Raw genomic sequence first — 25,584 nt, 5'->3', positions numbered from 1 at the left:
GATTTGTTAAATTATGATAAATTCAATGAAGAAATAGATTTTTCACCCTTAAAAATAATGTAGTAAGGCTGGGCATGGTGGCTCACACCTGAAATCCCAGCACTTTGGAAGGCCAAGGCAGGAGGATCACTTGAGGCCAGGAGTTTGAGACCAGGTTGGCCAGCAGAGTGAGACCCTATAGCTATAAGAAAATTAAAAAATGAGTCAGGCTTAGTGGTGTGCGCCTGTAATCCCAGCTACCCGGGATGCTGATGCATGAGTATTGCTTGGCCTGGTAGGTCGAGGCTACAGTGAGCTGTGATCATGCCACTGTACTCCAGCTGTAGAATAATACGTAATATGGGAAGGTGATCATGATATTGGAAGTAAAAAATTAGATTATGAAACAGTATGTGCTATTTGCATTAAAATTGTAATTTGTGTATTTACATTTACTGTGTGTATATACGTGCACACATGATGTATATTAACACATGGAAAGATTAAGACTGTCTAAGACTTTTTTCACTGTAGGAACTGTACCTGTTGGATGTGTTTTGGGTACAGAACAAAATATAAATGTTATAAACCTTGACGTAAGGAAATAACAGAGAAAAGGGTAGGGAATAAGGAGAAAGCATATCATCTTATCTCTAGCAAGGGATTAACTGATATTATCTAAACAAGTATATAGTTTCTTAAAATGATTATATAAACTTTTTAATGTTCCTGTATTTAAAATTCCTTTATATTTTTGTTTATATTTTATAGTAGACAGTGTCTTTTATAAAGAAGAAGCAATGCCTTTAGTTTTTTTTAATGTTGGATTAAAATAATCTTTAAGCCTTTTATTTCAAAACAGCATATGTATGTTATTCTCTTGTTCTTACATAAATTTATTACTGTCTCTGCTAGTTCCTTTGTTGTTATATGTATTTAGAGGGATGCTGGGAATGATGCTTGCCAGAGGTTAACACTTTATTTCTTGGATGTGGGGTATTTATTACTTCCTTCTTGGTCCTTTTCGTATGGCTTGAATTCTTGAGATAATGGTCATATGTTACTTTTATAAAGTCACTACTTTTTAAAAGAGGTATTCATAACATTGTCCAAGGAAAGCCTACTGGCACCCCAAATCAGCAGTAATGCTGTCTACTGAATGAGAGATTCCTAGCCTTCATTTTGCGAGATATCGTAATGTGTCTTAAACTTTCTAAATTCTCAATTATTTAATACTTACTAATTTTTTTAAAAAAGAAAACACTTTCTAGAAAAGTAATTGCTTGGCTAGACAGGAGAAATTAGGGAATGAATTACAACATAATTTGAAATCAGGCCAGTGGGTCCTTGTAGCTCTATCATAGTACTATATTTATTCTGAATTAATTTATTTAAACAAATCACCAACATATTGTTTTACTCTGTCAAAGAATTCCCATAAATTTTGTCCTGTGGAATATTAAGCCAATGTATACAGTGACCCATTGAACCTATGGAAGCAAAAAGCAACTGCTTATCTAAAAGATATTTCTTACACCTACATCAGCTTGCTTTATCACTAATTTTTACCTTTTCCTTTCATTCTCTCCTACTCTAGAATTGACAGGATAAATTTTATAGTTGTAACAGAGGTAAATCATGGCAGTGTTTACTGTTGAAGATTTTGGAATCTGACTAGTGTTGACCCTAAGCCCCCTACGAGCACTGGCCCAGTAATTAGACTTCTTTGTAAGTCCCAGCTTCCTTATCTGTAAAAGTACATATAATAGTATCAGTTTCAGAGAATTGTGACCTTCAAGTGACATAGCATGTAAATTTAGCTTTTAAAACTAAATTAAACATAACCAAAAACTAACACTGGTTTAAATACATAGGAATTTTACAATTTAATGCAGTAAGAAGGCCAGGTATAGGCAGTACAGGGTTGGCATAGCAGTTCAGTAATGCCATCAGGCACTGATCTCTTTTCATCTTAATGCTCTGCCACTCTTAGCTCATACATGGGCTTTGTCCTTAATCATTTTGCCTTATAATCACAAGATTATTGCTTCTTCCTGGGTAGAAAGTAGGAGGGAAAAGACCAAGGACAAAAGTGTCTTTTTCCCGGTGAGATTTGGCCTTTTTGTTTCTGCATCTGATTAGTTAGGCTATTCTAGTTGCAGTGGAGTCTGAAAAATCATACTTTTAGCCGGGCATATTGTTTCCCTGATCAAAACTGGGGTATTCCTGGTAAGAAAAGGAGAATGAATATTGTATAGGTATCGTATAATATCTGCCCCCATATATAAAGTGTAATCAGTAACTGATAACTTTTGTTATCTTTAATAATTAATAAAGTTTCCACCTAAGTGAACTTTATTCCTGCATTATCAGTCACAAAATCATACTTAATTTCTTTCCTAGTCTTACGGTGTCCAAGGGAAAGCCAAAATCTCTTAATGTGAAAGTGTTAAACAGCTGTCTTGAGGCTACATGTGAGAGAGTCTCTTCTTGGCCCTCAAACTTAATTTACAATTCTTTTGTTATGAAAAATGCCATCAAGACATCTTTGCAGATTGTGATGTTTGTCATACCCTGAGTTATTTCTTTATTCGTTCCCAAGAGTAGGGTTACAGTGTTATAAGGGTTAAACATTTCTGTGATTCTTCATGTTTCTCCAAAATAATTATACCTAGTTAGAAAGCCTCCAGCAGTATATGAATGTTCTTTAACTTCAAATAGCATTGGGGGACATGTTTTTCTTTAGGTTGATAAATCTGATGTTCTGTAGAGATAAACCAGTAGTCCTTTGTCATTTTAGTTTGCATGTTTAAATAATCAGAAAGATTGAATGTCTTTCACTTTTTTTCTTTGAATAATTGTTTCCTCTTAGCATTATTAGTAAGCAAATAGTTTACTAGTTTTTTTCGCTTTTTTTTTTTTTTTTTTTTTTTAAGGTGATACAGAGTGTCGCTCTTTCACCCAGGCTGGAGTGCAGTGGCACAGTCTCGGCTCACTGCAACCTCTGCCTCCCGGGTTCAAGCAGTTCTCCTGTCTCAGCCTCCTCAATAGCTGGGATTACAGGCGTGTGCCACCACACCCAGCTAATTTTTGTATTTTTAGTAGAGATGGGGTTTCACCATGTAGGCCAAGCTGGTCTCAAACTCCTGACCTCAATTGATCCACCCACCTCAGCCTCCCAGTGCTGGGATTACAGGCGTGAGCAACCGCGCCCAGCCTTTTTTGGCATTTTAAAAAGATAATGTGTTATGAGAAAATTCAGAGAACACAGTATGATGTGTTCACAAAGTCTACAGAGGCAGCTGTAGAATATGTTGAAATTTTATTAACAAAATCTCTGCCAGCCAGCCTTAGTTCTATTTTCCTAAGACTTTACATGCCATTTAAGGGTTTACCATATTATAATGTGACTCAGTCAAATTTGAGGAGAGGAGCTTCTTTTAAAAAGAAAACAGATAGATATAATTTTTCTGGGAACTATATTAAAATAGATAAAATTAGTGCTTTGCTTAGTAAGAATAATCACCTTTGGTGATTTTTTCATGGCAGTTATTCATGATAGATTTACTTCTGCCCCCTTCCTGATATTTCATTATAAAAATTTCAAACATACAGTACAGGCTTTTAAAATTATTTTTGGTATTTTTCTCTTATTTCCTTGCAACCCAAGCAAAATATTAACTTAAAAAGATTGGTTTTAAAATACAAGTGTCACTTGTTTTGCCTCGCTACGAAGAACATATGTGGGAGAGAGAATGGCTCTGCTTAGCACTCAGTGTTTTGCATCAATCTCAATCTCATAAACAGTGGTAGTCTCATACAGCCTAGTCTCAGTACAGCATAAAAGGAAGTAGTTGAGGAAAGGGACAGGGAAATGTTAATAGAAGCTTTAATTTTCCAGTTCCTGAGTTAAAGCTTTATAGACTATTCAGATGCCCCCAATAGAAACATACTTGTTTGAGTAAAAGCCAAAGAGTGTGTGGGGTCAGAGTGGTTGCTTACTTCCAAAGGATGATTTGGATAAACTGGTAAACTACATTAATATAATTGAAAGCTTAGTTTATTCACTGTGGTTTAATCTATTAAAATAATATCTGCTTTCAATAATTCATTTAATCCAATTGGCACAATTTAATGGTTGCTGGTTTGCTTTGCAATCTATGGTGGTTATTTAAATTTTTTTGTTTGTCTTTGTCAAATATTATTTTTCATGAAATTTTTGTGGTTGCTAATTTAATGTATTCCATTTTGAAATATGTGTTCATTGAAAGTTTTACCACTCAGCCCATTTACCTGTTTACTTTAGAGGTGGTCTAAATGTTATTGATGATTCCTCTTTCAGTTGAGTGAACCTTCTCATCACTAAACTTTTAGGCTTATCTGTAAAATTTTCAAATACGATGCTTAGGGGTTACTTGTTCTCTAAGTTGTTTTTTTTGAACACTTGGTTACTTATACCTAAATGAAATCATGAATACTGTGTAACAGTGATCCTGGAAAAAAGTTTGTCAGTTAAGGATATGAAGAACACAATAATATTGTGAGTTGAAATGGCATTTATAAGTCAAAATATATTTATAAGTAAAAATGTCTGCTCTGGCCATATTGCCAAAGTCAATTGTCCATATTCATATTTCTGTGTCATGAATTGTTAGGCAGAATTCCATATATATATATGTGTGTGTGTGTGTGTGTGTGTATATATATATATTATTATTATTATTTTTTAAATGCAGAGTCTCACTCTGTCACCCAGGCTGGAGTACAATGGCATGATCTCAGTTTACCGCAACCCCGGCCACCTGGGTGCAAGTGATTCTCTGGCCTCAGCCTCCCAAGTAGGTGGGATTACAGGCATACGCCACCACACTTGTCTAATTTTTGTATTTTTAGTAGGGATGGGGTTTCATCATGTTGGCCAGACTGGTCTTGAACTTCTGACCTCGGGTAATCCACCCACCTTGGCCTCCCGAAGTGCTGGGATTACAGGCGTGAGCCGCTGCGCCCGGCCAGAATTCCATATTCTTAACTGATAAACTTTGTTTTGATTTAGGTTACTTTCTTTCCAGACGGTCTTCGGTAGTAATCACTGTAGTAATTAATACCATTTGAAGTGTATATAATTTGTGGAAAGGTCTGTGGTGTAGGATGATGGTGCAGTCCAAAGTGTTTTACTGTCTCCAGAGTCGAGTTGGCACTCATAGAACAAAAAGTGTAAGACAAGTTCTAAACAGAAATCCAGTGATAGAGTACTGGCTCTTTTACTGTTATTCAGAAGTTGAAAAAATATATAGCCTCAAAAAAGATAGTGTGTTTTAATATATAACATCAGTAATACCTGTTATTGAAACTGCATGGTTGAATTTCCCAACTTTAAGATATTTTTGTTGAAAAATTTGAAATATTAGGTGTTGACCAAAGCTGTGTTTTAAATATAATTTTGGCTTTACTTTAAAAATAATCTTTTGGCAAAACAATAATAGCTTATTAACTGGTGGTCTTTTGAAAAATGTTGGTTTGTTGAATTCTGCATTTCCCTCCGTGTGCTTTTTTCTCTTCTCCTGTCTCTTCTCATTCTGTAGATTCAGATCCAGGACATACAAGTGAAAATTGGGGGGAGAGACTTATATCTTCTTACAGGACATACTCAGGTAATTAGATTATCAGGTGTTCCTGTTTAGCCAGTGGTTTCTGTCACATTTACAATTAATTATTGTACTATAAGTAACTTACTTTCAAACCAGCATATAGATATCTTTGGTTAAATAAATGAACTACGTGGGTGACACCACATTTTCCCATTTTTGCTCCTAGGTACTCAGTGTATCATATCTAACACAAGCTATGTGTGAACCTTGTAGCAGGACTGCCATATACCTCCACTCCAATTTTTTACAGCACGATGTGGGGAACACCATTCACATAGAAAACAATGTGAAAGTCAACCCCTGGTGTTGCATAGTGTAGTGACTCCTGTGGGAAGATACCCAAGTGTTTTGTTGTATACCCTTCACAAGGTATACCAAGTGTACTGATTTCAATAGACAGTGTCATCTTACCGTTTAGTCATGTGATGTTTTTTAAAAAACACATTTAATACAGTTTTTTTCCATTGAATTCATTAGCCGTTATTGACTTTGTTGCCTAGGTTAAATTTAACTATAACTGAATTAAAATACCAGGTTACCTAGAGAAATGCCATTACCACTGTGTTGCAACCTCTCTATTAAGCTATGGCACCTGTTATTTTATGTTAATGGTCCGTAATTGCTCCAGATAGAATACAAGAGGATATACAAGTACTGTGTCCTCTTAAAATAAAGAGTAAATGTGTTCTCTAGTATGTGACAGCTAATTAGTTAAATGTTTTTTGATTGTCTTTTTTTAAATTGGCTAACATTGTTATCTCTGAGCTTAAATAAAAATATGATTTTTTTTTAGTCCCTGGGTGTCTAAGTGTCTAGTTTTCAGCATATGACATTTAGCTATAAAAACTAAAGTAAACCTGTTTTTATACACTTTTTATTTATTTTATACATTTGTGGGGTTGGGTTAGGGGCAGTGGAAGAACCAAATAATAATTCTTAAAATTATCCCAAAAGTTTTAATTGAGCTGATAAGTCAGTAGTGCCTGGTTACCAAAATTGAGGGGGTGGGGCATATTTATAGTCAGTTACTGTGGAATTAGGCATGCTTTTCTAAAAGGTGACTTCTAAGTACCCAAAGTGCCCCTGAAAGAGCTGTATGTATATGAAGCCATCCATAATCTGAGTATCATTGCCGGAAATCAAAAGATGCAGACATTCAATTGGAGATTCATGTAGATATTTTAGAACCAGAGAGTAATGGCAAATTTTTTTTTCAGAATTGAAGTATGTACATTGCAAACAGGATTGACTTAATTATGTTCATCTATATTTGAGTTGTGATTCCATTGTTTGATTCTTATAGTGACTACTTTGTGGGAAGATGTTGTATTCTTTAATTTTTGAGACACTAATAGGTTTATGAACCAAGTTCCCTAAGAAAAACAATTTTGTCTCTTCTCCTTAATAAGTACTTAATACTTAATTGGGATGTGAAGATGTTGAGCTTTCTATTTATTCTGGCAAGACCTAAAAAGAAAGCATTAATTTTCAGCATTATAAAACTGGAACATCTTTGTATATCCGAAGATCCTCTAAACCTTGAAAGAATGTTGGAGCGTTGAAAAGTCCATTTCTCTGTTTGCTTTGAATAGTCTTTAAGTGAATCTCTTGTATATTATCTTAAAAAATCCCTAGGTTGTCTGAATGGAACTTAAGTTTATAGTAGACTATGCTAAACGAACACATTTGTCAGTATACTTACATTTAAACTTCAAAGTTCTTGTCTATTATTAGGGCAAATAAATACATTTTGCAGGTGCTGAATCTTGAGAAGTAGCTAACTTTTTAAGTATTATTTAATCACCTTCCTGACAAGAGAAGTAGCTAACTCTTTATAAGATATATAATATATTATCATTTTTTTACTTATGATGGGTCAGAGGAAACAAATTCTTTACAGGACAAATCCCAGATAGTCTTGTTGACTGCTTTTAACTTGAAAACGCATACTTTGGGACATACTAGTCTAACACAGTTTTGACACACAGTGTAGTTGTCTCTATCCTAGCTGCCTTACGCCGGCTGCTGTTTTCTTACTTTGCTGTCTCATGCAGAATATGAACTCAGACATATGACTATGGTAACTGAAAGAAAATAGAGTTTATATTGGATGCTAGCATCTGATTCGAATTTTGTTTTAAATATTTGGAATATATCCAATTTGTTTCTTTCTTTCCAAAATAATTACATCTTTATTTGGCAGCATGGCATTCTAATGATGCATATATAAGTATCTTTTTACTGTTGCCTGAGTATGTATTACTTTATCATGTTAGACTGGCTTTTTTAAAACCTTGTGTTAAAATGCAGTCAAAACAAAAAAGGCAGTTGTTTTACAAACAAAAATGCGAAATTTTCCCCAATATTTAGAAAATATTTTGAGGATAGATGCTAAGTATTTTTTGTTTCCTCTAATTACTAGATTTTATTTCTTGTCTTTGAAACATCTTTTCTATTTTCTATAAAATTTTCACAATGTTAAATATATTTATTTTAGGAGAGAAATACATTCATTATAGTTAAAGATTTGTTATTCAAATGGAAAACTATTAAAACAACAACACTTGTAGTTCCTTATTAAATACTAGAGAACCAAGATATGCAGAAAATTAGGAGAAAAAAATCCATATATGCTTCAGGAAAAAATTGGCTTCTCCAAAAATCTGTTTAGGGCTTTGTAATGCAGCATAAGTTAGGAAAAGTACTGTGCTAAGATTGGATTTATGCTAAATTGGATCATTAATGATAATGAAATAAAAAATATGAAAAGATTATACTGGAAAAAAATAAAGTTGATTTAAATAAGTCTTGAAATTTTGTTTTTATGCAAAACCAAATATTCAAGAAAATGGACTTTTTAGGAAATGTTTAATTTTGAAAGATTTGTGGACAGCAGAGTTTTTAAAATTAGGAGCTCTGATTTTTCTCAGCCATAAAGGTGACAGAGTATCCTGATTAAGTGGCACACTGGAAGAATTATTAATTTCTTATGCCTGCTAATAATATCAGGTTTTAATTAGTTTTCTAAACTTGCTAGATTAAAACATGCTTTTCTTTTAGAGTATTTTAGCTGCTGTTCATATCTGCTTGAAAAAAGACACTATTTTGACTACTAAGCCTTTCCTTTTCCCATTTTTGCTATTTTTAAATATTCTTTATTTTACTTATTTATTTTTGCAGCTCCTCTTTGCAGGTACCCTCAAACCTGGATCAGTACATTCCAGATATTTGTATAGGGTTTCCCAAGAAATAGATGGACAGGTAATAGCCAGACCTCTGCATTTGGTTGCACAGAGCACCTGCCTTAACTCCCAGAGAAGTCTTACAGAAAAGACAAATATCTGTATCTCTTGCTTATAGAATTCAGTTCAGTCTGAATTTGCTGACACTTAATGGGGAACGCAGGCTGCGTTGCTAATGGGTTTCCCAGATAGTTAAATCTGAGAGCTAACTTGATGATCGGTCAGATCTCTTTGAAAAGGTCCTTGAAAATTTTTGGATCTTTGCAAGATCTGTTAACCCATAGCCACACAGAATCTTTAATTTGCGCATTCTTGGCTTTGACTAATGTCATTTCATGTTCAGCTATCCTATGACTGGAATAAAATGATTTGGTACTTTTTTTCGATAGTTGTTCTGTGTGATAAGACTTGTCTTAAATATTTAGCTCGTTGGAAGTTTGTATAAATCATTGCTGGAATCAAGGAAGTAATTTGAAGGAGCATTGCTATATAGGCTTATCAGCAATTACAAATAAAATTATAGTGAATAAAAGAGGTTTCAAAGATGTAATACTAAAGAATGTCTGCACTGTTATCAAGGAATTAAATTTTACTAGAACAAGTCATTAAGGTAAAATTTTACTAGTAATAAATTTCCCAAGTATTACTAATTTTCTGAAAACAGTGGAATTAAGAATATATTTTTTTCAAAGCAGTCAGGAAGAAAATTGTTTATATAATATAAAACCCATTGTGCTTTTGTCTGGCTACTACTAGTTCATATATTGTACACATTTCTCATATGTATGTACAGCATCTATCAAAAAATTCATCTTAAACTTGCTTTTGAGTACTTGGATTTGTTTCAAATTCTTACATATTTGTTAATAATTCCAGAGAAAGAAGGTCCAGAAAAGAAGAAGACAAAAAAGGAAGCTGGAAATAAGAAATCCACACCAGTTAGCATTCTTTTTGGTTATCCACTCTCTGAGCGAAAACAGATGGCACTTCTTATGCAGATGACAGCAAGAGACAACAGTCCAGGTGATACCTACCATCATTGAGTTAATGTGTATCCTTAGTTTTCCTCAGGCAACTGTAGTCTCGTCTTAACAATTATTTTAACTTCTTTTAATTTTCATTCTTTCTTGGATTTAATCAGAATTACTTGTAAGTCAGTGGTAATTTTATGATTATTTGTGTGACAGTTTATCATCTGTATCCTCTGCTAAAGTAGAAGCTATACAAGAGTAGGGCTCTTTACACCATGTGTAATCCATATTTTATTAAGATCTAAATTTTTTATAAGGAAAAATGTCAGCAGTATATTAACAGTCATTTTATATTTCATGTCACATTTCCAACTAAGGTGTTGTGCCACATGTATGTATGTTTATTTATATACTGTGTGCTCCAAAAATAATTGATGATGACTTACCAGCAGGACAAAAACAAAAAGGGAACAAACCAAACAACATGCTAATTTATAAAAGGGAGCTAAAAAGGTAGATAAAATCCAGGCAACTGGCCTGAGATAGTAATTACTATTCACATCCTGGCAGCTAAAAGTACAAAAGAAAATTTTTGAGTTACATAGTTCTCATTGACTGATTCAAGAAAGTAAATCACTTTTGTCTGGAGAAAATTTCTTTTGGCCCTGAATTCAAAGCAATTTTATGTAAGACTCTGGGTTACATAACAGTCCATGTTGAAATGCATTGAAAAAGATAATTTTTCAGTGAGTTTTTCCTGTATTGCCTCTTTTTAAAAAATGGGATGACATGGTTAAATTCTTAAGAGTTTCTAAATATTATAATTTCAAAGCATGAGCGTATCTAATATCTGTCACTGCTAAAAAAATGTTTTAGGGCTTCCTGCTTTTAAAAATAGAGTACGTTGTGGTTACTCACTCCTACCTTTTCCACCTCCAACATGGGAAAGTCTGTGACCAAATTAAAGACATTTTACCATGTAAAAACTTTGACTGTTTCTGTAAAATTTTGACTTTGACTTTAAGTCTGATTTAATAGTTAAATGGAAAGACATTTGTTAAAACTGATTTTTTAAAATAACGTGAACCTTTGTCCTTAGAGTAAATTAAAAGACCAACAGACAAAAAGTAAAAGTCTTTCATCTCCAGTCACCTCCCCCCAAGAGGTGACCACTGTTAACAGTTTCTTATCTTTATTTATGTAGCTTTTCTAGGCATAAACTTACAAATACGTATCTTTTGTTATGGGTTAATTTTTTTTTTTAAATATAAATAGGAGTACACTATAATACTGTTCTGCAGTTGGTCCTTTTAAGGGTGATTCTTAGTCAACTCTATTAATATGTATAGAATTAGAATGGAAAACTTTTGAAATATCAAGCAGTTTGCCATCATACAGATATACTTGGAGTTTGTGGTTGTTTTATTCATTAGATAAGTCTTTAGATTTTAAGAAATTCAGCAAGCAAATTCTCTTCACAAATAATTTGACTATAAGGATTATATTAAAATTTATTCATTCAACAAATATTTCTTGAATACCGCTGTGGTATATGAGAAGTCTTCTAAGCAGTGATGAGTAAGATAGATAAGGCCCTTTTCTTTGGGAGTGTAAATTTCTAGAAAAACTTCTGTAGGAAACTATTACCGAGACAATGTACTTTAAAATCCAAAAGGTAGGGCTGGGCATGGTAGCTCGAGCCTGTAATCCCAGCACTTTGGGAGGCTGAGGCAGGCAGATCACTTGAGACCAGGAGTTTGAGACCAGCCTGGCCAACATGGTGAAACCCTGTCTCTACTAAAAAATACAAAAATCAGCCGGGCATGGTGGCACACGCCCGTAATCCAGTCACTCGGGAGGCTGAGGTGGAAGAATTTCATTTCTTGAACCCGGGAGGTAGAGGTTGCAGTGAGCCTAGATCAAACTACCACGCTCCAGCCTGGGCAACAGAGTGAGACTCTGTCTCAAAAAAAAAAAAAAAAAAAATCCAAAAGATGAACCTTACACTTTTTTTTTTAATTGAGGAAAGGATGGTATTGCCTTAGAGCTCTAATGTCAGGTTTTAAACTGGTAAAAATTATTTTCCATAGATTTCTTTTCTCTTAGAGCAGTTTCTTTTATATAGTTGTAAATTTTCAGAATTAATTAACACTGTATATATGTCTTGAATCCTTAATTAAGAAACCAGTTTTTGTTTTTTTGTAGTTTTGAAATTGGAGAGGAGACTTTGGGCATCATCTAATTTAACTTTTTTTTTTTTAATATAGAAACTAGAACAAATTTCAAAATATGAGAATCAAGGCAAAGCAGTTTTTAAGGGCCGTTTTCCAGACTACCCTTATTTTTTGTAGCTCTTCTCTTTCATTTTCATAGTAAAATCGTTATGACCTTGATTTGCACATAATATAAGAACAGAAGAACTCCAATGCTTTGTCTGAGTCAGAAGTGTGGACTCCAGCCTTCAATTTCACCTCCTCTAGGTCTTAGAATAATAGCATAACATACCTAGGAAAAATGTTTCGTAGTTCATCACATCATTCATTAAGGAAACATTTTAGAGTACGTATTTGATACTGTATCATTTTAAACCAATTTTATGAATTGACAAAACATTTTTTTTAATTGGCTAATGATATTTGATAACCCTGAGGGAAGATCTCTGTGTATTTGGGTCATTAACGGATCATCCAAGTCAAGGTTTAGGTTGTTAGGGTGAGAAGGCATTCCTTGTGTTTCAGGAGATTAGCATATTACCAATAAAAACATTTAAATAAGTATACAGAATATTTAGCCTAGAACTTCTGCTAACTTTCTTCTTTCTTACAGATTCCACACCAAATCATCCATCACAAACAACGCCTGCCCAAAAGAAAACTCCCAGTTCTTCATCTCGACAGAAAGATAAAGTTAATAAAAGAAATGAACGTGGTGAAACTCCTTTACACATGGCTGCTATTCGAGGAGATGTGAAACAAGTTAAAGAATTAATAAGTTTAGGGGCAAATGTGAATGTGAAAGATTTTGCAGGTAAGACTAGTAATTCAATACCTACTATTCAGGCACTAAAATTTAAACAGATCCTGGTTACAATTTAATCTACATTCTTTTATTCATTTTGCTGAAATGAAAGAGTTCTAAAAATACTCTTTATTACAAAACTTTTGGAGTTCGTACATAAAACCCCTGATTTCTACTACAATTCCATGTCAATAATTACTCATATTTTTATATACTAAACTTATACTTTAGTTGACATATTACTTGCTGTATAGTTCTTTATCCAAGTTAGGTTTTGCCCTAGATGAATTTGAGTTATATGTTTTCAAAGTAGTTGATTCATTCATAAGTATTTTAAGAACATTTATTAACTTGAACCATGAGGACTGTAAGAGTGTGGTGTTATTACTTTCATTTTCATTATTCAAGTAGCATACCAGTACATTCTTGCTGTAAATAATTCAACAGTAAAAGTATGTAGGGAACAATTCAAAAATTTTCTTTAATTTCACATACTGCACAACCCTACCCTCCCTCCCACACAGGTTCTTTCTCTTCCATAGAACTATGGTTAACGCTTAGGAGGTTACTCATTCAGTTCATTTTTATTATATATGTATAAAGCAAATACTTACTTATATATTGGCTTTTTAAAGTGAAATTATTCCATCTGTATCAATCTGTAGTTCTGCAACCTGCCTTAATGTCTTACAGATATTTCTATCAGTATATATAGGTAGGCCTACTCCATTAATTTTTAATAGCTGCATAATATATTCTGGTATAGCATTCCATAGGCAACACTGTAGTAAATACCTATATAGAAACATCTTTGTGTATATTTATGGAAGTATTTCAGTAGAAGTGAAATTGCTAAATCAACGGAGATACATGTTTTAAATTTTTGAAATAATGGAAATTGCCCCCCCCCCAAAATTCTGTATCAATTCATACTACCATCAAGAGTATATAAAAGAGCCATTTTCCTCATATCTTCAGTAAAACTGGATATTATCAACTTTTAATTATTAACAATCTGATGAATGAAAAAAATCTTAATTTGGATTTTCATGATCAGTAGTGATGGTAAACATTTCTTATGTTTATTATAAACTTATGTGTATTTTATGAATTGTTAGATCCACTCCTTTGCTCATTTTCTTTTGGTTTAGTACTGTTTTTAATCTACAAGAGCCTTTATTTAGTCTAGATTTTCTCTATCAAATATGTAAAGATTTTCACAGTCTGTGGCTTAGGTTGAATACACTCTCATTACAGTGTTTATTGTACTAAAGTTTTCATCTTTTATGTATCGTATCAATTGAGCTTTATGGGTTCTTGGTTTGGTATTTTATTTAAGAAGGCCTTCTCTTTCTCTGTATCATAAAACTATTCCTATATTTTCTGTTTTTCAAATTTGGTTTCTGTTTTGTTTTTACATGTAGCCCTATTATAATACACCTGGAATTTATGTCTTTATTTGGTGTGAGTGGGGAACGGTGTGATATACGGTATCTACCTTAAAGAGTGAGACTTAAAATGCATGGCATTTATTCTAGAGGAAAACTTGACATTATTTATCAGAAACCTAAAAAATATTTCTTTCATCTGACAATTCCACTCTCAAGGATTTATTTTAAATAGTTAATCATGGATGTACATGAAGATTTAGTTGTAAGGATACTTGTTACAGCATTGTTTCTAATTAAAAACTAGCAACAATCTGTATCCTTAGTAATAGGAACTCGTTGAAGGAAATTATGGTATATTTGATTAGTACAATACTATGTTGTAGAAAAGTATAATGACATAGGGAATTATTTTCACTTTAGTAAGTAGAGGAAGCAGGTTGTTATTCATCTAAGTTTTATAAATATGTGGGAGAGCTAGTAGATATTATGTTGGATTCTTCAAATTATTATTTCTGGGTGGTGAGATTATGGACAGTGTTTATTTTCTTTGTATTTTTAAGTTATCTAATATTTCTTTTGTGAACATGTAACTTTTTAATTACAAAAGTAATTAAGTTTATTTTAGTTAGAATAAGTATTAAGTCCAGAAAATATTGTATCAACAGAATAAAGCCCTTAAGACATCAGGATTTTTGTTTACTGAAAGACTCTAATCAAGCTTACTAATATTTTGCCTCTTTAAAATTCTTTTTCATAGTTTAAATGATTATTAAAAATTATATCAAGCTTATATTTATTGGAAAGCTTAAATATTTAATACTTTTGTCAAATAATTTAGCACAGTGGAAATACTGTTGACCCTTGAACTGTGTAGGTCTACTTATATGTGGATTTTTTTCAGTAAATATATTTGAAATTTTTTTTGAGATTTGGAACAATTTGGAAAAACTCATAGATGAACTGCATAGCCTAGAAATAGTAAAAATAGGAAAAAATTAAATACATTATAAGTGCATAAAAGATACCTACATACTAGTCTATTCTATCACTTACTACCATAAAATATACACAAATCTGTTCTAAAAAGTTAAAACATATGCATACAGACATAGGCTATACATAGCACCATTCAGAATCAGGAGAAATGTAAACAAACATAAAGATGCAGTATTAAATCATAGCTGCATAAAATTTACTGTAGTACATATTATACTCCTGTAATAATTGCATAGCTACCTCCTGTTGCCATTGTGGTGAGCTCAAATATTGGGACTATCTGCTTAAAACACCATGTGACTGACACAAATCATCTCCACATAAGCAGTTCGTCTCTCCAGTAAGTTGCATGCCACAGTGAAATGTGTGATTCTTGCATATTTTTCATCGTGTTTAGTAGAATACTGTCAGCCTTGAATAATACCAGGGGACCCATTTTAAGTGCTCCTAGTGATACTAGAAGTGCTCCTAAGAAACAGAAAAGTTACGACATTAAAAGAAAAAATTGAATTGCTTGATAATGTACTATAAATTGAGGTCTGCAGCTGTGGTTACCTGCCATTTGAAGATGAATGAATCCAGCATAAGGACCAGTGGAAAAAAGGAAAGGAAATTTGTGAAGCCATTGATGGAGCTATGCTAGTGGGTTTGAAAACCTTGCACTTTTTTGTAAAACATTCTTTTATCTCATGCAGCTTTTATGCGAATGCAAGATTGCTATAAAAAAGGCGTACCTATAGATTAGATTGAAGAAAACATGAAGTCATTATACAACAATTTTAAGGAAGATCAGGGATCTAAAGCTGGGGAATTTAACGCCAGCAAAGGATGGTTTAATAATTTTAGAACAAGGTTTCGTTTAAAAACATGTCAAGATAACAGGAGAAGTGGCTTCAGTCCACTGATAGGCAGCAAATAAATTCCCAGATACCATTAAGAAAATCAGTGAGGAAAAAAGAAAATCTGCCTGAACAGTTTTTTAATGTGGACAAAAGTACCCTATTCTGGGAAAAAGAAAAATCCACAAAGGACATTCATTAGTAAGGAAGAGAAGCAAGCACCAAGATTTAGGGCAGGAAGGGATTAGCTAACTCTCCTGTTTTATGTAAATACAGTTGGGTTTATGATCAGGACTGCCCCCTGAACCCTGAAGGGAAAAGGTAAACCCAGCTGCCAGTCTTGATTGGTTGTATAACAAGAAGGCCTGGACAATGAGAACTCTTTTCTGGATTGATGTCATCAATTTCTTCCTGAAGTCAGGAAGTACTTTGCCAGGAAGGAGGCTGTCTTTTAGTGTCCTCTGGCCTCCCAGAACCAATTGATTTCGACACCAAAGGCATTAAAGTGGTGTACAAACACGGTGTTTCTAAACCAGCCTCTAATTAGAGGGTCATAAGGAACTTTAAAGCTCATTACACACGGTACTCCAGGGAAAGGATTGTCAACGCTGTAGAAGAGAACTCCGATAGAATGTCATGAAAGTCTGGAAGGATTACACCATTAAAGATGCTGTCATTGTTAAAGAAAAAGCTGTGAAAGCTCTCTCCTCCTGGAGAAAACTGTGTCCAGATGTTGTACATGACGTCACAGGATTTACCACAGAACCAGTCAAGAAAATCATGAAAGAGATTGTGGATATGTCAAAAAAGGTAGCGGGTGAAAAGTTTCAAAATATGGATCTTGGAGAAATTGAGGAGCTAGTAGATACCACATCAGAGGTATTAATAGGTGACTTGATGGAGTTGAATGCTTCCAAAACAGTTTCAAGTGATGAGGAAGAAGACAGAAGAAGCCATGCCAGAAAACAGATTGACCTTAGAGGGTTCCAATAATTTAAGGCTGCTTTTACTTTTTTTTTAAAACACCAGTCCTTGTATGATCCAGGCACTGAAACTAAAGCAAACAGTGGAAGAAGGAGGGTGGTACTGTATTAAAACATTTTTAGAGAAATGAAAAAGCAAAAAAGTGAGACACAAATTACAATGTATTTTTGTGAAGTTACACCAAATATGCCTGCCTCTCCCACCTTTACTTTTACCTCTTCTCCCTCTGCCACCTCTGAGACAGCAAGACCAACCCCTCTTCTCCCTTCTCTTCAGCCTACTCACTGTGAAGATGATGACGACCTTTTTGATGATCCACTTCTACTTAATGAATAATAGATTTTTCTTACGATTTTGTTAAATAACAATTTTTCTCTAGCTTTATTGTAAGAGTACAGTATATAATACATACACAAAGTATGTGTTAGTCAAACTGTTCATGTTACTGGTAAGGCTTCCAGTTAACAGTAGGCTATTAGTAAAGTTTTGGGGAGTCAAAAGTTATATGTGGATTTTTGACTGCATGGGGGTTAACACCCCTAACCTTCACCTTGTTCAAGGGTCAACTGTAATATTATCTTGAATGAACCTTCAGTAAATTGATATTGTTCTTATTTATTTTTAGTAGCTTCTTCATCACTCCTTTTTTTTTTTTTGCACGATGTGCAGTTTTAGAATTTATATGTCACACATTGGTATGTATATGAAAAGCATATATTTTGAAGTAGCGCAAGTGAATCATGTTATAATTAATAATCTAACTTTAGGTTGGACACCACTGCATGAAGCTTGCAATGTTGGATATTACGATGTTGCTAAGATACTTATAGCAGCTGGAGCAGATGTTAACACACAAGGATTAGATGATGACACTCCACTCCATGATTCTGCTAGTAGTGGGCACAGAGATGTAAGTATGATAGAAAAAAATCAATAATACACATTTGCAAAATATAAATTCAACCCAAAGTAATTTCATTCACTTCTTAGTCATATGATCTATGTCATATTCCACTCATTGCTTGAACAACTCATCTATATTTTGTTTTCCCTTTTTTCTACTAAGTATTAGTTCATAGTCAGATTTAGCATTTTCTTTTCATAAAACCCTTTTAATTTGACAGTTGATTAAATAATTTGGCAAAATTTTTATTTCAAGGCATTCTTTATAAGACAATTGGATGTATTAAAGCAGTCTTTATATATAGTAAAAATTGTACAGTGTTGAATTGCCTATCTTTTGAAAGGCATTTTACTTTAGTTGAGACAAAAATAGAATTTGGAGTAAAGATAGATACAAGTGCAGTTCTGGCCTGGCCAGTTTACTAGCTGTGTAATCTTGAACAGGTTACTTCCCTCCTCGGAACCTCCGTTTCCTCATCTTTAAATTATATGATAAATAATACCTATCTAAAATTGATATTTCAAAGGAAAAAAAGACACTACATGTAAATGCACATTGAAATTTAAGATGGTCTAGAAATATCAGGGGTAAAAGATTAAAAAGCTGCCTTTGTGGGTGCAGTCAAATACACCTAAAATTCAGAAATTAAAAATGCTATTTTTCTCAATTACATTTTTATAAGGCATTTTTCCATGTTTCTCGGCAAAGAAGTCTTATTTTGAATGAAGAAAAATGTAGCCTATAATTTTTTAAAACTGATTCTTGCCTACCAGTGGTCTACTCTTTTCTCTGTGCTCCTTTGGCAATTTGTACAAACCTATATCATAGCATTTTACTACCTTATTTTTTACTGATATTCTTGTCTAGTGTCATGTTTCCTGCACTAGACTGCAAGTACTACCATGCATACGGGCATTTTATGTTGTTTTCTGTTATTTACTCTGGAACTGCTTGTCACCTAGAAATGTTCAGTATATCCATCATGGATGCACTTGTAGATAGATGGATAGGTAGATGAATGGATAACTGACTGAGGATAGACAGAATGACAAAAACTTAATCCATCAGGCCTGACAATATGTAGGGTACATTGCCCTTTCCTTTGAATTTATCGGAAACTGACTTACTTTCTGGCTTTGATATTTTAAATAGTGCCCTTTTAAAAAATATTATTGATAGTTTACCAAGAATGAATGATTTTCCTTTGAATATGATAATAAAGGTTTCCCGATTTCTAAGTGTAATTTTAAAGAATTATGCCTGTGACTAAGACATGGTTTCTGTGAACACAAGTTTCTAAATATGCACATAGCTGCAGAATATTTCCAGAAGCTGACCTTTTGAGCTCATGTACTTACAAGGACTCACACTATTTCCAGTCTCTTCCCAGAGGGAGGGACCTTTGCTTTTCCTCCTACCAACATGCCTAGGATAGTAGGAGTCACCATTGAAGAGCTATTGAGAGCTATTTTCTCCTTGTTCCTTTTACTTGTGCGTTAGGAGGAAGAATGAGAGCCACCAAAAATTCATTTCTGTATATCCCTAATGTGTATTCTGAGCCACTCCCAAATTATTAGATTTCTTTCTTTAATAGTCATGACAACTTCAGCCATCCATAAAGCGTTTTTTTAAGATGGGAAAAGCAGAAATATAACGGTTCTGTAGCCAGGTCTAAATTATTATAGAGAGGATTAACATAGCTTACTAAGAACCTAATTTTTGACTTGTTTGTAAATGTATAGTAATTCCTAAAACACTTTTTTTTCTTTTTTTTTTTTTCTTTTTTTTGAGACAGCATCTTGCTGTATCACCCACACTAGAGTGTAGTGGTGCAATCACAGATTACTGCAGCCTCAACCTCCTGGGCTCAAGTGATCCTCCTGCTTTAGCTTCCCAAGTAGCTGGACTACAGGCACGCACACCATGCTAGGCTAATTTTTAATTTTTTTTGTAGAGACCCTGTGTTGTTCAGGCTGGTCTTGAACTCATGAGCTCAAGAGATCCTCCTGCCTCAGGCTCCCAAAGCGTTGGGATTATGGGCATTAGCCACCGGTGGCACCTCACCATAATACACATTTTAATACTAGCCTTAGTTCTAGTTCTATTTTAGATACGTATCATCTTTTGTCATCATTTTTACCTACTTCTAATTTATTGACTGTTATGTTTTAAGCAACTTTAAGAACAGTTATTTGCATTTGAGGATGAGCTGTAAAATCTTGATTATTTGATTTAGGGTGTTTGTAGTATGTGAATGAACCAGCTGTACCTGATTCTGTATAGTCATGTAATAAGTATTTATTGATGTATTCCTGATGGGGATAGAAAGCTTTCAGCAATATCAAAATTCTTTATTCTGTTTTCTCATTCTAGGGCTCTAGTCTAAGGAAATAAGCCTAAAATTGGAAAAATTTCAACTCATAAAGATATCCACTACAGTATTATTTATAATGACTAGAAGATTTTTATTTCAGTTACTTTCTCAAATCCCTAAAATGACAGTAAGGGGCAGTTTCAAAGGATAGACCCACAAGGGCAAAGAACAGAAGAAACAAATATTTTGGAAGATAGAAATTGGAGAAATGAGCAGTTACTGATGTAGAACAGGGTTTGACAATTTTTTTCAATAAAGGGCCAAATAGTAAATATTTTAGGCTTTGCAGGCCACATACTCCCTCCTTCACCTCCTCTTGCCTCCTCCCGCCTCCTCCCTCTCCTCTTCTCCTTCAACAGTCCTTTAAAAATATAAAAACTATTCTTAGCTGGCAGACCAGATTGGTCCGTAGGTCATAATTTGCCCACCTCTGATTTAAAAGAGACAAGAAAATTGAAACCAGAGCCATACAACACAGAATCCTAGAAAGAAAAGAAAAAAAAAAAAGCTTAGGAATCGATAGTACCAATGACCTCTGGAAGTGCTTCTTAAGATATGACTGGAAACGACTATTAGATCAAAGGTTTTTTAGCTCTCACATCCTCTCCCCAGTCTTACACAGCCCAGTAATTGCTCCTCTCTCACCCTGGGTAGATGACTAGAATATGGAGATAAGTATCAGGGACAACTGTTCTTCACCAGCAGACTTGGAAACCTAGTTGATCTTTTAAAATCGTAAGCATGTGTAATTTGATAAAAATTAAACAGTTAATAGTTGGTATCATGAGTAAGTTGTTTTCTTTATACATTATTACATTTCAGATTTTCTGCGGTAATCTAGAAAAGTTTTTTTCTTTATTCATTGTGAATCATTCTTAAATAATTTGTTACAAATTTCTGATTTCAGCATCTTGTTTTAAATTGTTCCTTTGATGGTAAATGCAGTTAATATTCATCTGTTTCATGTTATTCATTTAAGTATTTTTTAAGGTATGATATGTTTTCTAAGTACCAGAAAACACCATAGTTATGTCCTCGAAATACAGAGATGAATAGAGACTTGATTTTATATGAAGGTTATAGTCCAAGGGGGGAAATGTGTTAATGAATGTGGTATAGGCTTATGTATGATAGAACACACCAGTGTTAATGGAAATGCACAAAATATCAAAACAAGAAGAGATGGTAAGGAGGCAGAATCAATAACACCTGGCTGCCTCTTTGATGTGTGTGAGTGAAAAAGAATTAATGATGACTCCCAAATTCTGGCTTCAAGGCTTCAGTGACTGGGAAAATTTTGGTGCCAGTTACTGAGATAAAAGATAATAGTACAAGTTTAGTGAACTCCATTTGGGTCCTGTTGGTTTTATGCTTTTGTATTAAAATACACATAGAATCAGTTGGATGTGTCCAGTGAGTATTTGAATGTTTGGGTTTGGAGCTCAAAAGGGCTGAGAGAGAAAGCAGACAAGAGAATGAATGGATGGATCGCATAATTGTCATCACATTCAGAGTGGATAAGTTCTCCAAAGAGATGATATATATTAGAACATGAGAGAGTATATCAAGGACAGAGTCATAGGGAAACCATCATTGGTTTAGATCTTTTCAGGTCTTAAAAGGGCCATTCCATAAGATTGATGGTAGCAGAGTTGTAGGTTAAAGAGTGAAGGGCCAGTAAGTAACAGCTGCAAGGGCAGATGTCTTTTCAGGAGATGGACAGTGAAGAAGAAAGGTTAGCTAGGGTAGGACGATATAGGTTTCAGCAAAGTTTCCTTGTTCTGTCCGTGTTTCATTTCTTTAATGCCATTATTTTTTTAAGGTGCAAGAAATATGAACTGTGGAAAGATTGGCTTCTAAAAAGGAGCCAACCAAAAAGAGGTTAAAACTATGAAAGGAAGAGGATATGAAGAAAAAACAAGTAATAACACAGAGCAGAACCTGGTTATGTGGAACTTGAAGCTTACGTAATTCGTTAGAGAAGGAGAGAAGGCCTTTGAAAGTGATGACTACAACATTAGATACAGCATCCTTCTGTAAAGGACCCATGAAAGTGAAGGGTCTTGAAGTTTAAGCTTTGGAGTTAATGATACTTAAAATTCCTGGGCTATAGGAAATGGAGTAAGATTAAGAGCATTGACAGTGATATTAGCCTAAAGCAGAAGGGAAATACTTCTTTTAAACTTTTTCTAAGACACACATTTCAAGAGGCCAGGGAACTTGTTATTCTTGTTCATGGGTTTATTAGCAGAACTCAGAAGTGTAGTTATTATAGGTTCTCAATAAATATTTGACTTTATGATGGAACAGGATGAAAAAATGATGAGATTAATTGCTAAAATAACCCAGTTTAAATTTTAAGGAGGAAATTTTTTTGTAGTAGTTGAGGTTATCAGATAAGGGAGTGTCAGTGAAAATGGATCTTGAAGAGAATAACGATTTAGAGTAGATGGTGAGGAATGGATGCAGAGTAAATGAGGTAACACTCAGAAGGATACTATGAGTATTATCAAGAGAATGGGTGCAGTGATAACAATCTGTGAAGGGACTAAGTCTTCCTGCTTTTTCTTGTTGCAGATAGTAAAGCTGTTACTTCGTCACGGTGGAAATCCATTTCAAGCTAATAAACATGGGGAGCGTCCAGTGGATGTAGCAGAAACAGAGGAGTTGGAGTTGCTACTAAAAAGAGAGGTGCCTTTATCTGATGATGATGAAAGTTACACAGGTTTGTTTCAGATAATCTACATTCATCTGTTCGTTTGACATGATATTTGATAGAACATTCTGGATTCATTTGTAATATACAAAATGTTTGAATACTTTAGAATAATGCTGGCTAGCTAGAATAATGCTTAGCTAACTAGCTAAGAATGATGAAGTTAGTAACCTAGGTGTTTGCTACATATACCCTGTGTGAATGGAGTCATAATGCCATTGCCCCATTTCTGTTTTCTATAAATTGCTGAACTATTCATTATTACTTTTAAGCCTGCTGCAGAACCTCTCCCCATGCAGAGCTACCACCACTGCTACTCTGACTTCTTTTCATTCTATTATAAATTACAGAGCTACTAACCAAACACTTCATGTCTTTTTCCGGTGTCCTGGTGTTAACGAGTCATCTCTGTGATTTTACTTTTGTGATTTAGATGGTTGAATTCTGATCATTGTTGCAGGGAAGGACAATTTCTTTCTTTTTTTTTTTTTTAAACACAATTTTTTTTTAAAGATAACAAAAAAACATTTACTGTGTTGAAGAAAGTCGTCTTTATATAAAAGGGGTTTACCATATTTCAGGCAAAATTCAGTGAAAAAGAGTTTCATCAATTTTACAAATGGCTGTTTCCTCGTAAAATCTTAAAGAATTCCTATAAGCAATTAGGTAATGTTACTTTTATATTACACATGAGGGAATAAAAACCATACTTTACTCATTTAATGTCAGCCATTGCCAGAAGGCAATGGATCATTTATAGTTTTGAGGCAGAAAGTTCTACCCTTTATTTTCATGTAATATAGTTAAATTATATTTCACATGGAAAGGCAATTGAAAGAACGCACCTTCTGAATATAACATTTTACTTGTTGAACAAAAATTGTAAATATACTCCAACTGATTAAGAGATGCTGCCAAATTATAAACAAAAGAAAATGAAGTCATGGAATAAAAACTTTTGGCAGTGAGCACTGATTACAGACAAGATGATTAAATAACTGTGGTAAATATTGTCAAATTGAATGTAAATATCAGATCATACTTGAAAAGGGAAAAATGAAAAAATTTAATTATCTGAAATTTAAATACAAAATTAAAACCAACAACAACATTTGAGAGGTGATAATAAAAGTATAGTAAACTCAGGGTTGGGCGTGGTGGCTCACACCTGTAATCCCAGCGCTTTGGGAGGCCAATGTGGGCCAGATCACTTGAGGCCGGGAGTTCAAGACCAGCCTGGCCAACATGGTGAAACCCCACCTCTCTCTCTTTTTTTTTTTTTTTGAGGTGGAGTCTCGCTCTGTCACCCTGGCTGGAGTGCAGTGGCGTGATCTCGGCTCACTGCAAGCTCCGCCTCCCGGGTGCATGCCATTCTCCTGCCTCAGCCTCCCCCGAGTAGCTGGGACTACAGGCGCATGCCACCATGCCGGCTAATATTGTTTTTTACCCCGTCTCTACGAAAAATACAAAAAAAAAAACCAAAAAAAATGCTTTTGAAGACAAAGTAAGAATTTCAGTATTGACGTTAGACAAAGAATTGAAGTCAGGAAATAGTGCATGACAAAAGATAATCTTGTGGTAATAAAAGCATATGAACAAAGCAAAGATAAAAGTGTATTGCCTTCTTAATTAAATGTAGCTTTTGTTGTGGGGAAAAAAATAAGAAAAGTATACTGCCTTAAGCACTAGATAACACTGTTAAAATATATAAAGCAAAAGTTGTTAGAAATACAAGATAAAATTAACCAGAAGCAGAATACTGAATACTAGTTGGAAACTTTAAGTTTTTTCAGCACATGCAGTTTCTTATTAAGTAGAAAGTCTCAGTTGTAGACATTGTATACGTAACCATTAGTACTTACGTGACGAGACCAGAGTTGTTCTGTGTTCAGTAAAAGTTCATAGTTATCTTCATTAAACTAGGTAAGAATGAAAATAAGTGAACTTAAGAAATCAAGAAGAGGAAGTAAAAGCAGATCCACAGAGAAAAGCAAGATTAATGACTGGAAAGCACGTTTTCTAAGTATTATATAAAGAAACAAATGTCCTAATATTTCTAGACAATATAGCAGAATGAAACCAGGAGTTGCTTTTCTGACAAGATTAACTAGAACATCTAGCAAATCTAATTAAGGAAAAGTGAGTGGAAATCCATAAACATCACTGATGAGTAAGAAAATGGATAGAACCACAAAAGTTATAAAATTTTTTTCAGACTTTAACAGAATACTGTATATAGATCTTACCAAAAAAAATTAAAAATGATAAACACAGAGCAGACAGAAACACAGACTGAAAGAGGGATATGAAAGGAGAAAGATTGGAAGACAGAGAGAGGGGTAGGTGCAGGCACACTCAGGTTGCCATACTGTTAAAATGGTCTAATGGTATAAAAGTAGAAACAGCTGCGGCTTTTTTTTTAAAGCCAGCAAAATCTTGATACTTTGAGAAGGGAAGACTATAACTAGAAAACTGCAGAACAGTCTTCAGTTTAACACAGTAATTAACATACAGAAGTGCTT

At 34.0% G+C, this 25,584-nt stretch overlaps 1 protein-coding gene across 10 annotated transcripts in view; it reads left to right on the top strand.

Moving 5' to 3' along the window:
• ANKRD12 (ankyrin repeat domain 12) overlaps nt 1–25,584 on the top strand; it is a 149,370-nt gene that overhangs the window by 62,686 nt on the left and 61,100 nt on the right. For 5 of the 10 annotated variants that reach the window (XR_008540718.2, XM_016933303.4, XM_063795936.1 and 2 more), the window contains 5 exons: nt 5,562–5,630; nt 9,746–9,892; nt 12,667–12,867; nt 17,836–17,978; nt 22,924–23,071. Coding sequence is in view for 8 of the 10 variants with exons in the window: in XM_016933303.4 (XP_016788792.2) it covers nt 5,562–5,630; nt 9,746–9,892; nt 12,667–12,867; nt 17,836–17,978; nt 22,924–23,071 (708 nt within the window). In the remaining 2 variants the exon portion in view is untranslated. The remainder of the gene's footprint in view (nt 1–5,561; nt 5,631–9,745; nt 9,893–12,666; nt 12,868–17,835; nt 17,979–22,923; nt 23,072–25,584) is intronic. The other 5 variants (XM_016933309.4, XM_063795938.1, XM_063795937.1 and 2 more) reach the window with 3 other exon arrangements.

The sequence above is a fragment of the Pan troglodytes genome, chromosome 17 (genome assembly GCF_028858775.2).
Source record: "Pan troglodytes isolate AG18354 chromosome 17, NHGRI_mPanTro3-v2.0_pri, whole genome shotgun sequence".
Taxonomy (NCBI): domain Eukaryota; kingdom Metazoa; phylum Chordata; class Mammalia; order Primates; family Hominidae; genus Pan; species Pan troglodytes.
This window is presented reverse-complemented; position numbering and strand designations above follow the sequence as displayed.